Below are 16,460 nucleotides of genomic sequence, written 5' to 3'. Positions count from 1 at the left end.
CCACACCCTTATTTATTTTAGATTATATATCAACTAAGTCCTATTTATTTCAGTTTCTCTATCAACGTAGACCTATTAAATTTTGTTTGTTGTCATCGGTTGTGCTCGAAGGTTTTTGGGACATTACATCTAAATAAAACAACACAATTTTATAGTTAAAAAAACTGAGTTCACAAAATCCCGTCGGTCTATGACGCGTTTTGTACCGAATCTCCTCAACGCGCGGGAATTTACGAGGCACAGGGAAGGCGACACCATGACGTCACATCCACCCGCGGGAAAATTCAGAAAGGGACGTTTGACTTCCTCGGATCAAACAGACGCGAAGAAGAGGAAGAGGAGGAAGAGGAGCGACAGTTTACGTCTTAATAACCACACGTGTGTGTGAGTGACATCACAACAACCGATACAACAAAATGGTGAGTAAATGTTCACGTCTATCAGCTGTTTGTGTGACGCCTCCACGGGCTAGCATTAGCTAGTAGTTAGCATCTAACTAACGGGAACAACACGAGTGGGCGACGTTGCCCAGCGACGACAGGACACTTACATATTTACTTTACGTCATACAGTTAACAATACGGTGCGCACTTTACGTGTTATTCAACCATTAACGTCATTTTCCACTGTTCAGGACAGTTCTTCAAACACAAGCACTATTTATCTAAACGCCTATTTTCAATAACGTCCATGTTGAGGCACCGATGATGGGATTACAGACACAGTACAGACGGGGTTATCGCTGTTATAAGAATCTAACGTAAACACGAGTTAGTTCTTAAATATTAAGTTAAAAACGCAACATATGTGAAATCCAAGATGGAGCCATGTTGCGTTTCTTCTTCGTCGGCTACAAGTGTTGCTCTCTGCTGACACAGGTGGCTGCCAAGTATATTACAACAACACTGATGTACGTGCAGCGTGTTCAGTCTCTGGTTCTGATTACTGACAAACTCCTGGTTCTGATTACTGACAAACTCCTGGTTCTGATTACTGACAAACTCCTATTTCAAATTGTAAGTTGAGAACACGTCTTGTTTCTTGTTGCATTCTGAGTAATAGAAGTAGAAAATCCTTCGTCGTTGAGTCGTTCATTGTTATTTCATGTCACGTTACATTTTCTGCTCCAGTCAAAGAAGAGAGGACTGAGTTTGGAGGAGAAGAGAACTCGCATGATGGAGATTTTCTTTGAAGCGGTGAGTTCTACCATTGCCACACAATGTAACACAATCCATACTGTGCATGCATGGATTTAATTAAAGCTGATCAGTATAGGTTTTATTTTCTATAACTCTTCTGCAACAGCATTGGTTAAATGTTGGTAGTACTGACTGATTAGTTTGTAAAGGAGACTAAAGCTAACATGCAAACTATGTTGACGTGTACGGGTTTGTTACTTGTATAAAAAACCTGCAACATACACAAGGTTTGTTTTTAATATAGGATCTGAACACACTATTCTCATAAATAAATCAGGTTTAAGAAGTCTGATTTAAATTGAGCGTTTCTGAAAAGGGTTACATCTCAACATTTTAGAAACTCTTAGTATAATTAGGGTTGCAAAATTCCGGGAATATTCAATGTTGGAAACTTTCCATGGGAATATATGGGAATAAACTGAAAATTTTGTGGGTAATTTATACTAACTGTATTTACCTTGTCATATACAGACATAAATATAAACATTTTGTTTTGTCATAAGCTGATTTGAGCCCTGAGGAAACTTTGGGCACTTGACTATATGCTTCTGCATCTTTGTGGCATTCTTAACATAGGTCTTTGCACAGTATTTGCAAATGTACACAGCCTTTCCTTCTACATTGGCTGGGGTGAAATGTCTCCACACATGAGATAGTGCACGTGGCATTGTTCTGTAGAATAAGATGAGAAAAAAGCTTGTAAAAAACACTAATGCAATGTCAGAGATATAAATAGTAAGCTAAACAATTGGAATCGTCTTTAAAAATATTTTACAATTGATGGATAAATGAATAGAAATATGCTAGATGAACAATCAGCATGCTAATATATTTTCCCCAGTAATATCATCAAAACTTACCTGACTAGTCCTTGGGCTAATGCAGTAGTGTGGCCTCAATAGCTCTGCTGTAGTGTGCAGGATGCTGGGAATTATCTGTGCATGTGATGGAAGAATGCACTGCACATGGAAGAATGCACTGCGCATGTGATGGAGAAATGCACATTGCAGGGTTGAAATTCAACCTGCAGCGTGTGCTGCATTCCATACATCTTTAAAATAGAGTTTTGAATGACGTTTTTATTGCTCAGCGTTTAATTTGTGGTAAAAAATAGTTTTTCAAAATTCCCGAGCTTAACTTCCCATGGAAATTTACCGGAAATTTTCCGCCCCTTTGCAACCCTAAGTATAATACATTTTCTAAAGCGAAATTAGCAAAAAATATAAAGTCTTTGCACTGGAGGTAATTATGTAAGTCCATCCATTCATTCATTCCCTGTGTGTGGGTGTGTAACTCAACCCCACCTTCAGTTAAACATGCAAACAGACCTGCAGCCTTTTAAACATGCAACAAACTGACAGAGCACAGAGAGGTGGTGGAAATGAGGTAACCTGGTTGCTTAGTTTTTATAGAGACTTGCACTCACACCCTGCTGGCTGTTCATTGGCTGGGGGCAAAGGTTGCAGCAGATAATCATCCCAAACACGGCAACATAATTAAAAAGAAAATACTAGTAGCGAGCACCGTATCGCCAGATACACAATTCTACTGGATCATGACTGATGATTAAGTGGGATAACTTTCGTATTAAACTATAGATTGTGCTCTACGAAAATCCTGCGCAATATACCTTTAAGAAAGGCAGCCCATATGCCCCTTGGCAAAATTTGCAAGCTCCTCCTGGGGCATCCTTAGGCCTTCTCATGCCAGATGAGATGTATAATCTCTCCATCGTGTTCTGGGTCCACCCCAGGGTCTCCTACTGGTTAGATGTGCCCAGAAGACCCCCCCAATTGAAGGGGCCCAGGAGGTATCCTAAACAAATACCCCAACCACCTTTCAATGTAAAGAAGCAGTTGCTCTATTTGGCCAATTAATAATGATAATAACAATAATAAGAAGAAGAATATACTACTAATAAAGAGATTTCGGTGCCACACTAAATATAATTGTTTGAAAGTACAGTAAATGGGCTCCTCAAAATGGGTTAAGATAAATACATTTACATTAACAATCATGTAACTATACATTTTAAAACATTGTTGGATATCAATGCATAACTGATCAAAAAACAAATTTTCTTACCCTCTCTTCTAGAAAGATGTGTTTCAGCTGAAAGACATTGAGAAGATTGCCCCAAAGACAAAGGGCATATGTGAGTAATGAGCAACAGTTGAACTGTTTAATGATCTGCCAATATTGGCTCTCTGCTTAACAAACTATGTACTTGCTTGTTGATTCATATCCCCTGCTGGTTTCTAAATATGATAAACAATTGAAAAGGTTAGAGACATCTATTTTTAGAAAGAAATGTGAATTTTGCAGCTGGAGACTAAACAATAGACAGAACAGAGGATCTGGAAGTTCAAAGTCCTAAAAGCATTGATTTGATGAGAAAAGCCTTTTTAATCTTAAATGTCATTTACAAAGGTCTTGAATAGTCATCTCTAGCATAATTACGCCAAAAATGTTTTCGGATTATTTTCTTTGCATTGACACATTTCCTGTCCCCGCTGAGCATTTTCTAAAGCCAACAATCCCTTTTTTTTTTTTTTTTTTTAAAGCAGTCTTTCTACAGCCCAGCGAGGCTGCAGGTATTTCAGAGATAATCACTAGTGATACACTTCTCAAGTTTATTTTTGTCTGAGCTATTTATTGTTGCATTACACTTCAGGCTCTAAGGGCAAATGCTAATTTTCAGTACAGTGTTGTAGCAGCTTATGTTAAAGCTCACTTTGCAAATGCTTTGTGTTACTCCTACGAGACAGGAAATGAACTGGAGTGACAGGTTACACAGTGTTGTATTTACATTGCTACCTAAATTAAATGTGAAAAATAATACAAATATTTTATTCTAACTATTAAGTGTAAAACTAAGATTTGAGTGTGAGCCAAAGGGGTCATGTTGGAGACCCAGATTCGGCCCACAGACCACTATTTGCTCACCACTTCTATACTCGTCTTTCAACTGCTAGTACACCTTCATGCATAAACACCGCGGTGACATGCATACAGAATTAATTACGGCAACCTGGATTAGCTGTTACCATGTTAACTGTATTCAGTCGGTCTGTATAAGCAGAACCAGACTTATCAACAGCAGTAATCTCATAGTGCAGAGTGCAGCTGAAAGGGTTTTAAATAAATAAAACACATTCTCTCTCTCTGTGTAAATATAGAGCCTTACATTACGAGTATCAGGGGAGATTCATGAAAACAGCAGGTTTTAAAGTGCTCACTCCTGCAGAGGAACAGATCCATGTTGTGTCTCCGAGAGAACCGAGGAGGGGTTTTGTTTTAAACTGGACAAAACATGAATCTGCTGAAACTGGATCTTGTTGCTGTGATTAAAAGCACATGTTTCTGTCCCCTGTACTGGGGCATAATGTAGTTACTGAGTGATGGGGGAAGGGGGGGGGCAACAAGAGCTCTACATTTTGGGCACCTTTTCCTGTAGAGGAGGAGAAAATGTGAGAAAGGGGCCTAACGAATGATCTCAGGGAAATGAGTGGTAAGAACACACGAAAAAGAAAGAAAGGATTGGCAAATGCAAAGTCAAGCATAGAAAGAGTGTGGTCGTTCATGCAGAATGTTTTACTTTCAATCCTCGTTTTTTACTTTTGCTGCTGTTCAACATCCTCTCAGGACTCGGCCCCTCACCACAGCAGATTAGCTCTTTCGGTTTCACGGCTGAGCTAACGTGTGGGTGTATCACATTTCACCACTGACACTGTTCAAGATGTAACTCTGCTCGATCACATCCTCTCATGCAACGCTCTCTCAGATAAATATAAACCGGCCAGATATGCTGCAGATGTGTGGGTTTTCGTTTTGTGAACAGTTGCCAGGAGAACATAAAAATAAGAGCTGATGGTGGCTTGTGTTTTATTTTTTTTTTTTCATCCTTTTGTATAATATGGCATTCTACTAAAATGTGCAGTTTGTTTGGTCAAATAGATCCAAAGTCTTCTCAGCTTGTACTCGCCATACCTTCTGAATCAGCCGTTCACAAATCAAATCAGTAATCCACATATAGCATCAACTCTGGGAACTCAATGTAATGATGAAAAATCAAGGATAGTGGAGTTTTAATGTGAAGATTTCCTTTCCTCTCTGCTGCTTCAAGCTCCCATGACTGTGAAGGATGTGCTGCAGAGCTTGGTGGATGACAACATGGTGGACTGTGAAAGAGTGGGTACATCCAACTACTACTGGGCCTTCCCCAGTAAGGCCTTAAATGCTCGCAAGCACAAACTGGAGGATCTGCAGAAACAGGTGAGGCCCCACATCTGCAGATGTTACTAAATGGAAAAATGATCACAGCAGAGCAGCACGGTGTTTACCTCAAAGAGATCGAACTTTGAACTCGAGATGTGAGATGCGTCTTTCCTGAGAGCTGTGGTTAATGCAGGTAGTTTCACACCAGCCTGCTGTGTTATATAAGATACATCCGCACGGAGATGGGCTGAGAGGAGAGAAACGTTTCTTCCTCTTTGCACTGTGTTCACTGTAGTTTACAGTAAATGAGTTTTGCCTTTTGGTGAGCAAAAACAAAAAGCAGCGTTTGAATTAAAGGAAGACTTTTTATTCATGTGTTGTTTTTTTGTTTTAGATCTCATTTAAATAACTATTTAAAATCATGTCTCACTTGGTGGCTTTGAAGAGATCTTTTCTCATCACAGTCATCACTGCTCGTCTTTGAATATCCAGTTATCTGTGATGACCCATTTCCCTCTCCCACTGCATGGCAGACAGATGGTGTGAGGGTGGTGACTCCACAGAGAACGTTGGCCACCAGATATGTAGGACAAAAGTTACGAAGGCGCAATCTGTCTCTAGATAATGACACTTGGTCGTACCACAACACGAAATGATATTCTGTGCAGCCATTAGTAAGACGCCACAGAATTTGGCCTTAAGAATATGTTGTATGTTATGTTTGAATGGCAGCATCTATTTAATAATAGCAGTAATATAAATTAGAGTCCTGGATGTTATGACTAAGAAATGAGTGTTTGATGGGGTATAATTTTCAGCATAGCTCCCTTCTGCCAGTTTAACTAAAAGTGTGCCTTAGCAGCACTCTAATTATATATTAATGCAGATGAATCATTTCTGTAATGCTGTGGTCGACCTTAATGCTCCACCAAGGCCCAACAGTCCCAAATTGCACCCACTCATCGATATCAGTGTCCTAAATATGCCTGAAGATCCACTAATGATTCACTGGGAAATTGGTGAAAAAATAAAATGTCAAAGAAAGTGAAAAGAAACTTCTTCTTCTTTGTCTTTTGATCTACGCCAAACTTGAATGGGTTCTTTTTTTGGCCCATGTCCCGTCCTTCCACCAAGTTTCTTGGAATTCTGTTCTGTACTTTTTGCAGACCAAGCTGACTCCATTGTGCTCATTTTGTGTAATCCATTTTACACAACTGATCCTATTCTTAAAAAAAAAAAAAAGAACATCTAATCTGTCAATACTGCGTTGTTTCAGTAAATTAATGAATTCATCATATAAAATGATTTTATTTTTATATGTTAAATAACAGTATGATGGATTACTCTATAATCCTCTATCTGCAATCAAAGAAAGATGAATCAAGAGCTGTTAACAAAACGTGCTCAAGTTTAGACTTGTTTTCAACTGATGTGGAAAACCTTTGTGCTTTTCTTTGCTAATTCAAAAAAATCCAAAGGACAAAGACTGCTCCTCCGCTGGAAAATATTGTGAAGCACATCTGATTTGATTTGTTTCATGAAATCTTATTAAGTTGCGTATTTATTGGTATTTTTAGTTCTGTGACCTACTTTGTTATATTGCCTCATAATTTGACTATGGAACTGCCGTCATTCCCCCGCTGTGGTTTATGAATTACGTTTTTCATCGTAAAATCATATTTGATCTTGAAATTTGTTTGATGTCAATATTTGAGTTTCATTTAATGCTGTTTTCCTTTTAAGATATCTGATGCAAAACAGAGAAAAGTGAATCTGCAGAAAGTGTTTGAAAAGGCGAAAGTCGGACGTCAAGATACAGTAAGAAGAGTTTCACATACCTCCTTAATTTATATGGAAAGATCTACGTGTTTTTTAACATAATGTGCATAGGATCAAAAGAATGATTATCATAAACTGATCTGTGTCTGTGTAGAAAGAGAGAAGCTCCCTGCTGAAGGAGCTGCAGGCTCTGAGAGAGGAGCGAACTCAGCTGAAGGCCGAGGTGGAGAAGTACAGAGAATGTGACCCAGAAGTTGTCGAGGAGATGAGTGAGTAAAAACACACCATGACTGTTACCTTTTAGCTTTAATCTGTTCACCTGTAATTACTGACCAGAGAAATCCAGCCCTGTGTAAAATGCCACACAGTCCAGCACAGTAATGTTGAAATAGATTATAGTGTGAAACGTTAATGTGCTTCTTCAGTTCATGTTTGTCTCTGGACTTAAAATCATTTGACAACAAACTTTTAGATTGTTTATTTAGCTTCTAAAGCTTCTAAAACAGAAGTTTGTAAACGCCGCTGGTCCCGTTTTAGGGTGAAGGTGAAAACTCCCAGGCTGCTTTGTAGTCTGGACAGAAATGGAGACGTTTGGAAACATCAAACAATGCCATCACCTGCATTTGCTTCCTGATGACAGCCACTCATTCTTAATTTTCACCATTTGCTTTTGTTATAAAAAGGAAATTAGACTAATTGAAAGATAGATGGAGTGCTGGGTTCTGACATCAAGAGGCTCATAGAGGCAGATGGTGCTGTTTTGCAACAAGTGAATGATCTTTTATTAAAATGAGACTGAGTGGAGAAACATCCACTCAGTCCCTCAGTCCCCCACCCCACCCCACCCCACCCCACAGGTTTCACCAAACGCTATCTTGGATGTTCATGCAGCTCTACATACTGTATATGGTCTGAATGCATCCAAATGCATTATGGGAGGCACCTGGATCTAAGTGCTTAAATTGATTAAGTCGATCCGATGCTCCTCCCACAGCTCCCTCACCCTACTCTGTCACATTCCACCCTGCACATCACCTGCAGTACATCCTCGTGCACCAGAAGGGTGTTCACATACTCATCGAGAGCCATGTGTCACAACGCCTGACTTTAGCCTGCTCTGATTGGTCAGAAGGGCGAGGCTCGCTCCGACGAGAATATATCTTCACTGCTGCCAGGTTGTTTTATGAGCCTGAGTTACTGGAGCTTTTAACAGCAGCTCTCAAAATAAGATATTAACAACAAAGTGTTAGAAAAAGTCACATATTGTAGCTTTAATTCAAGTTAAATGTTGACCAGTTTCATGTATGACCACATTCTTGTGTACAAATGAACAAAAATGCCTCTGGGCCTGTTGTCAATATTAGTTAAAGCACTGAATCTGCTGTCAAATACAATTAAATGCAGGTTATCTTGTGTCAAGCAACAAGAAGGGAGTAAATTCTGAGGTCAAGGTGTCATTTATAATCATTTGTAATTGTACTGCTCAGCAACAGAGTCAGACTTTCTCACGGTAAAAGTCCGTGAGGAAGTGGGAACTTGACGGTGGTTTACATCTTTATCTCTTCTGGTTTTAACACTAGTTTTTCAGTGTTAATGTCAGTCTAAATGAACCTGGTGACCTCTCACCTCTCAGCTCAGAGAGATGAGGTTAAAAGCTTTTAAGACAAAAACCAGTTCACTGAAAATGACCTCTTTGCTGACTGATGCACCTGGTGTATTGTTTGTACACAGCTAATAACGATTTAACAAACATCCCACATGGCTTAGTGTTAATGTTTCAGCTGAGAGGTGTGTGTGTCTGTCACTTTATGTACACGTGTAGTTAAGGTGTCATTAAAATATCTGGTTTGTTTACCTGCTGCTCCCACTGTTGCATCAGATTTGCATTTAGTGTGCGCACACTTCAGCTGTTTTTTTCCATTCCAACATCACAACATGTCTCGCCTGTTGACTGTCACTCCACTGCAGATTCATAATTACTTGTGCTAATGAAACCAGAGATCCCCATTATCCCAAAGAGTATTGATGTTATTTAAAAAGTAATGTATTTTTTAGATCAACATTGTTCATTACAGGGATATTACAACTGTTTAAATACATCGATTTAATTAGCAGTTCAAGTCTCTTTTAAATTCATATTATCATAATTATGAATATATATTTATATTGAATGAAGAAAGTGTTTAATTAAGACATCTGAGTAAATTTTTTGCCTTTTGATCTATGGTGGAAATTTGTGACGATCTGGTGAAAGTAGAACTCATATCACATTTGTGATTGTGCCATTTATTAAAAATATATTGCAATAATTAAAGAATTTGAATTACCCAGGCCTCGGTCAAAGTAGATGCTCCAACTCTCTTTGGATCTTGCCCCTCTAACTGAAATCTGAGGCTACAGCAACGTTTTCTCATGCTCAGCCTCGGCTTGTAATTCAAAGACGCACCTAATTTAGAAAGATGAACCCGGCAGTTAATGAGTCGGAGAAAAGAGAGGCTTTCTTTTATTTTCTCTTGTACTTTCTTTTTCATTTATCGTTGTCTCCACTTGCCTTCAGGTGTTGTTTTCTCCTTTTTGAAGTACACCACACGCAGAGCGTTTGTTACAGATAACCCCAAACCACCCACCCCTCCTCCAGTGAAACTCAGATTGTATCATGAGAGCGTTGTGCAGTTATACAGAGTGTGCATGACATTATGATATGTCTGCACCTGAAGGGGGTTATACTGAACTTGCACAATGGGCTTGCTCAGACCTGTTCGTGCAGATGTGATGCTCGTTGGTTCAGAGAAGCATCTTAAAAGCAAATGTCTGTTCAGAAACTAAACTATGAAACTAAATATTAATACATTTTTGCATTGGACTTTGGTTGTGTGTTTATCTCATTAGATCACACCCACAGTACGAGGTGTTCTCAGTAAAATCCCCATTGAAAACACAAATGCCAGCGACAGAGTGAACAGACGACATTTTATGATCTAAGCTGGATTTGTCAGGCGAAAATGTTTGACAATTGTTGCCACACCCATTGGTGCCAGTAAGATGCTGTGGTAACAGGTGACGTTGAAAACCACAAAATGTGGGGCGGGCAAAAGACACAATAAAGAAAACAGAGCTGTAAGCATGGCATGTATGTGAGTACAGTAATTATAGTTTATAAGTTTGACAAGGGACACTACAAAGTACACAGATGTAAAGATGTTTCTTGGAATTATTTATGCCCTGCACTGTGGCATGATTCATCGACTATTTTAATGAATAATAACTCATCAAGGGTAACTCAAGGATTTAAAGTTTCCTATTTATATTCACAGTGAACAACAACAACACCCTGTCAAATAAACAAATACAATTTAATAAGAATAACCTGAGCATGTAACCCAAAAGTCAAGTTTGTCTCGTCATCCAAATTCCCAGCCATAAAGTTAAATTTAAAAACTCCAGGTCCATGAGTCAGAGGTTATTCCATTCAGTCCCTCGCACTGGGAGCTGGGGTTTATAATCCTGAACATCAACTTTTGTTTTAACGGTGGCATTATTATTAAATGCTAAAATAAACCTAGAGAAGGCGTGGAGGGAGCTACACCTGTTCAGGCTCATACCAGCAACTGTGATGAATGCACCAGATATTTTAGTTGGATTTTTTTCCAGTCGAAGCAGATAAATCAACACCTGTAGATTATTATCGTGGACTCATTAAAAGGTTATTTTTAAATACTGCTCAAAGTTAAAGACAATATTCCAGGTGCATGAATTAAATGGAGTTCCCTGCTGTTCAGTTTTTATAGATCATCAAATATATTACTCAGAAACAGGGTTATTCAGTTACAGCACATTGTTCAGGTTGCTGGATGACTTCTGTCCAGCTCTAGTTGCAGGGAAGTGGAGGCTTAACTGTCCATATTGATATACAACTTTTCATAAAGTGTTGATCCAAGCTTTCCAACAATCACATAACTGACCAAACTTTCTTTCATCGTTTGCTGAATTTATTTGTTTGCGTTGCCAGTATGTTACTGTCTTGTTTTCTGTCTGAGAACATTTGCTGAACAGTTTCTTGCTCTCAAATATATGTTAGTAAAAGGACATATTGTATGGATTTGAATCCCAAAATGAAAAATGTTTCTGTGTCTGTCACCTGTAATATGAGACTTTCATTACATCTTTTTACAGTGAAATGCAAAAACTAACTGAAGGAGTAATGTTGCATTCGATTTGTGTTTTTTCTTTTTCAGGGAAGTCAAATGTCACAGCTAAAGATGCTGTCTCCAGGTGGACAGGTAAGCTATCTTTAGTTTTAAATACAACTAGCAAAGATTATTTGTTCAAGAAATTACTTAATATGCCAAAACAATTTTCTGTTGGCTGTTGTTCAACAATACATTATTACCATAAAGCTGTTTTTGACCTATGGGTTAAATCTGGAGAATTGGCTACGGAGTTTACCCAGAGTTTGCTCTTCACACATGCACAACACAGCGGAAGAGTTTCTGCCTCTCACTCGGACACTTTCTGCCTCTCACTCGGACACTGCACCTCCTCCGCACGAAATACGCAGTATCTGTTTGAAAGCAGCTATTGTCACCTGGATTTTCAGCACATATTTAGCTTTACAATGACTGTGGAATGGCTCATTCCATTGATTACTTACTTGACGAAGGTTGTAAGGCCACTTTGTGTCCAGCATGTCACCTCCTGGTCGTCAGCACTTAGGCTCTCTGTTTGTTCGTTAGTTGACCTCAGTCGTATCCATGGAGACAGCTGACCTTTGAGGACCATGGTAACCAGCCAGGCCTGCAGTGTTTCACTGCTTTTTAGGTCAACATTTTTCCTAAGTCCCGTTGTCAGTCTGACTTGGAACGTTTTTACTTTACTGACATAGCTATATACTAAATTTAAGGCACTGTGAGTCATACCTACCTCAGCCTTGAGTTTTACTTCCCTGATCTGTGGTGGGCAGTACAAGATGAAACCGCCTTAGGTGGTTCCTCACAGCACTGTCAGCAACAACAGCTACTTTTGTTCACTTATGTTGCAGCTGTGATCTACATTTTTTTTATCAAATGCATGGATGACCATTAGTAGATTACATTTTCCTTGGAACCATTGTAACTCCACTTTTACTTGGAAGGGTAGAAGTGGTGGATTCATCTTTTTGAGCCCTTTTTTAATGTATAAAACCATGTGTTTACTGTGTAGCTGCAGTTATTTCTGTTCACTAGAACACTTGTCTTATCGAGCAGGTCACAGCAAACCCCTGCAGGCTTTTAACAATCCTGTTAAGCGTGTTCAATCGCCTATGGCTGCAACTGGTTCTGTAGAAGTTGTGCTGTGTAGCCTCGTGAAACTGACAGACATCTGCACAATGACACATGCTTACATAAAAGCCCAGACATAATAAATCATTTCACTTAAATTACATAAGCTCACTTAACAATTGATGTACAGTGAGCGTGCAAGACTTATGACGAGTACATGCTGTGCTGTTCTAGACAGAAGAAGACATACAAGAAAGAAACATGGCGATATCTTTAAAACCTTGGTCATGATGTGACACCGTGAGAGAGGATTGAAGATATGTCAGTCTTGTGACCAAAGATAGCCATGGACACAGAGCCATTAGCCAATAGGAATGCAGCATGAAAGCACACGGTGATCAACGTGACTCAAATAAACCAAATGTCATAGATGGATGTAAAAAAGTGCTCAGTCATCTTGCATAGCTTCGCTGTTTACCTCTACAGCTGTAATGATTTATTCTTGTGTATTGACTTGTGCAGTTGCCTATAATTCAGGTTGTGTTCTCATCGCACAGTCTACATACATCAAAAGTGTTTATTAGATTCATGTCGCTCACTGTGACTTACAGTTAACGTATAAGATTGCAGAAAATCTCAAGTCAGCAGGCGTCATCAGAAAAAGGGCATTATAGCGTGATGAAGCGTTTATTAAGCTCTTGATAAGACAAACATTAATCCACAGGGAGCTTTTTGATTTACTCTTTGAATGAGTGACACGTTCCACAGTTTTCAGCTTGTCTCATGATTTCACTTCTAAAAGGATCTTTAGCTCGATTCAAAGAAGATAAGCTCCAATATATTGATGACTGCCTTGTTTGGGGTTATCTCGGCTACAAAGTTGATTTGTGAATCCAGAACACTCCGAATAAATGTGTTTACAGTTTTTACTGTGGTTTACAAAAATGTTTCTCACATTAGATTCTCAAGGTAAATTCACCACCATAAATCATTAGATTCAAGAGATAATATATTCAAAATCACCTGCTGTCATCACAAGTCAACAGAGAGCGTTTGACCCACAGTTAAATGGAAATGCTGACTGCTGTTTAAATGCTTTCATTAGTCGGTATTTGTGCATTGTCCATTCTAAACCTGCCTGTTTGCAACGGGCTGTTTGCAGCTTTCTGCTCCACCACTACTGCACAAAGAGCTGTTCACCTGTTTATTCAAAGTTCAGTGAGGTGCTCAGTACATAGACCTGTTTATTTAAAGTTTATCAATATTGAACATAGCGTGTGTCCAAATTGCAGCACATTCCACAGTCTGCAGCTCCTCGTTCCTTTTTAGGTGTGAAGGTGATTAGATGAACGCTTCTCGACATATCTGAGCCACATCCAGAGTTTTCTGGACTTTTTTTCGATTCGTTGACTGAGAGAACTTGAGATCAGAGTGAAGCTCTCATAATCCCCGACTCATTTTGCTGCCATACTCTATATATCCTGATGGGCAGCTCTGTCACTGTATCTCAACTCATGAAGTGTGATTTTGGTTTTCAGATAATGTCTTTGCCATCAAGTCGTGGACAAAGAAGAAGTTTGCCTTTGATGACAGACGCATCAATAAAGCCTTCGGGATCCCAGAGGACTTTGACTACATGGACTGATTTATATTCTGCTCGTGGACACAAGAAGAGGAAAAATAAGAGTTTAAGCTTCAGCTTGAAGCCTCCGCACCTGGTCTCTAACGTCTGTTCTGTGCATTAGAGTGAAAATAAAGCTACCAGGATTTATATTAAAGCCCGGGGGTGGGCTTTGAGTCAGGATGGATAACCGCGGGTTTGCTGCAACAGATGGACTTTATCAGCAGATATTTTGCTTTGGTGCAACCAGAGACTGAACCGTCCATTAGTGGCTGTGAGGAGTGAGTGGGTTCTGAGCAGCCAGACGTTTGGGACACCTGTTTGCATGAAAACTGAGAACTCCAAGTTGATGATGGAGAGGAATCAACACTTAACACCAATGTGTCACCAGTGATCTAATTTATATGGTTTTAGCAGATGGTTTGGAATCGAATGCTTGTGCACTTTTTACGCCTTATTTTCATGTACTTGTCGAGGAGCTAAAAAAAACTGTTTAAACCAAAGCTAATTCTGTTCATTCATAAGTGCACTGGGACTGATGTGAGAATTAAATTACAGAAGATTCGCTTAGGATATGTTTTGTCTACAAGTGCTGTAAATATTTACGTTTTTGCAGAACCACTTTTCTTGTGTTGCAAATAAAACGTCCCTCTGAGTTTTACAAGACGTTTTTCTGCAGCTGTATTCATTCAAATAGATTTACAGCAGGCCTCCAAATCGTTTGTATTTTTTTTTACCTCTGTAAGAACAGAAAGGGAACCTTGTTGTCATGAAATATCTAGAATGACTCAACTTCTGCATTTTCCACCCTTTTTTTCCCCTTCTGAACCAGATGTAAAACAGGTAGTTGTGTGTTCTGTGTTTACTTAATGACCTAGTTGTCACGTTCAGTTTTATCTGTTTTGTTGATTTAAATTTCAAATGTGCTTTCTGCTTGTCTTGTCGTTAATGACATGTAAACATGTTACTTTCTTTTATTTGACAGTATGTGGGTTCATTTATCTCTAAGCCATTAAAGAGAACATGTTTGTATTAGGAGACAAATGTCATGGGAACAATATGTATCCTTGGAAACACAGTAGTGATTACAAGTGTAGGTAGTTTGCGTTTTTCTAATGCTTAAGCTCTATTATATCGACTCATAGGGATAATCTGTTTCTAGACAATGGGCAAATGCCATTATTATTATTATGTATATTTATTGTGGCAACCCTAAGCCTGTTGTTAGTACATTGGTGCCTTTTAACAACACTGATCCACTCAAAAACTCGAAATACCTCACTGCACTTTTGTTTGGTGGAGCTGACACACCTGCAAACTAGTAACCTGATCATGTGTGTACCTGCCCAACTCGTCCCAACTATGATTCATGAGTCAGAGATGCTGAAACAGAGCATAGTTTAGACTCACTGACTCATCTTAGTCATTTCCTGCAGCTCCTGAAGTGAAATGTGCTGTTCAAAAGACCAACAATATACTAGTTATACTCTTTTTAAAACTTTGGCTTAACCTATTTCGATTATAAAATGACACTGAGGTGTAAATATCCTCAGTCAATTAGGTATAAAGAGTTTCGTCAGTGTTTTACTCACTAATACAGCAAATAAAAACACTCGAGAGTCCTGCTGTCAAAATCCTACGTAGGTGCAGACGCCTTATCAGCTAAATGTTATCGCATATCAGAGGTGAAATGGCCACTGACTGAGATATAGTGCGCAATTGCACTGATGCATCAGCATTTCACTGCTGGTTGAGGTTTAGCTAGTTTGAACTATTTTCCTTCTGTGGAGCCCTGGGGGTAAAACACGACTGTTTGGCCCCTATTGACCTCGACTACATGGCAGTTGTTTTAGATCCCCAGGTACCAGACTTATCTTACGATAAGAAAGGGAAGATAAGATAAGATAATCATTTATTAGTCCCACAACAGGGAAATTACCATGTTACAGGAGCAAAGAGGTCAGTCAAAGATAATAATTAAACATGCAATACTTAATGATGGAATAAAAACTAATCTAGACAGTGTAAACAGAAGATATACAGAGTGAGAATATAACCAGCGAAGTGGAATGCACATAAACCAGTGAATTGCAAAGACAGATTATTTTATGCCTCTGAAGTGCAGGAGAGTGAAAGTGTAAAGTCAAATACTAAGGACAGAGGTGAAGTCCAGGGGCCTGAGCACAGTAATGAATCACTACCCACCACTGCGGGGGACATTGTACTTGTGTATCCTTGCATGTTGCGTGTTCATCAGCTGTGTGTGTGTTGCCTCCAGCAGCGGACACACGGTGCACAGTGTTGTTGTGTGAGTCTCTCTGTGGATGTTGCAGGAGGAGGGAAGGAGGCAGGAGGGAGGGACAGGGGGAGGGAGCTCGCTGCTGC

General features: G+C 39.3%; 1 protein-coding gene across 1 annotated transcript; it reads left to right on the top strand.

The window, feature by feature from the left end:
• The first annotated feature begins 241 nt into the window (after window positions 1–241).
• On the top strand, window positions 242–15,001 carry mnd1 (meiotic nuclear divisions 1 homolog (S. cerevisiae)). Its single transcript, XM_035178759.2, has 8 exons — window positions 242–419; window positions 1,131–1,196; window positions 3,297–3,354; window positions 5,326–5,474; window positions 7,161–7,235; window positions 7,351–7,465; window positions 11,432–11,476; window positions 13,993–15,001. The coding sequence occupies exons 1-8, from the start codon at window positions 417–419 to the stop codon at window positions 14,097–14,099; spliced, it is 618 nt and encodes a 205-aa protein (XP_035034650.2). The 5' UTR covers window positions 242–416; the 3' UTR covers window positions 14,100–15,001.
• The last annotated feature ends 1,459 nt before the right edge of the window (window positions 15,002–16,460 follow it).

Source organism: Hippoglossus stenolepis, chromosome 2 (genome assembly GCF_022539355.2).
Source record: "Hippoglossus stenolepis isolate QCI-W04-F060 chromosome 2, HSTE1.2, whole genome shotgun sequence".
Lineage (NCBI taxonomy): Eukaryota > Metazoa > Chordata > Actinopteri > Pleuronectiformes > Pleuronectidae > Hippoglossus > Hippoglossus stenolepis.
The sequence above is the reverse complement of the archived record's forward strand: the minus strand, read 5'-3'. Positions and strand labels throughout refer to the sequence as shown.

What these genes read in the sequence shown, in the direction of transcription:
- mnd1 (XM_035178759.2), top strand. An exon ending in AAGTCGGACGTCAAGATACA is followed by an intron (nt 7,236 to 7,350) that starts GTAAGAAGAGTT and finishes GTGTCTGTGTAG; the next exon opens with AAAGAGAGAAGCTCCCTGCT. An exon ending in AGAAGTTGTCGAGGAGATGA is followed by an intron (nt 7,466 to 11,431) that starts GTGAGTAAAAAC and finishes TTTCTTTTTCAG; the next exon opens with GGAAGTCAAATGTCACAGCT.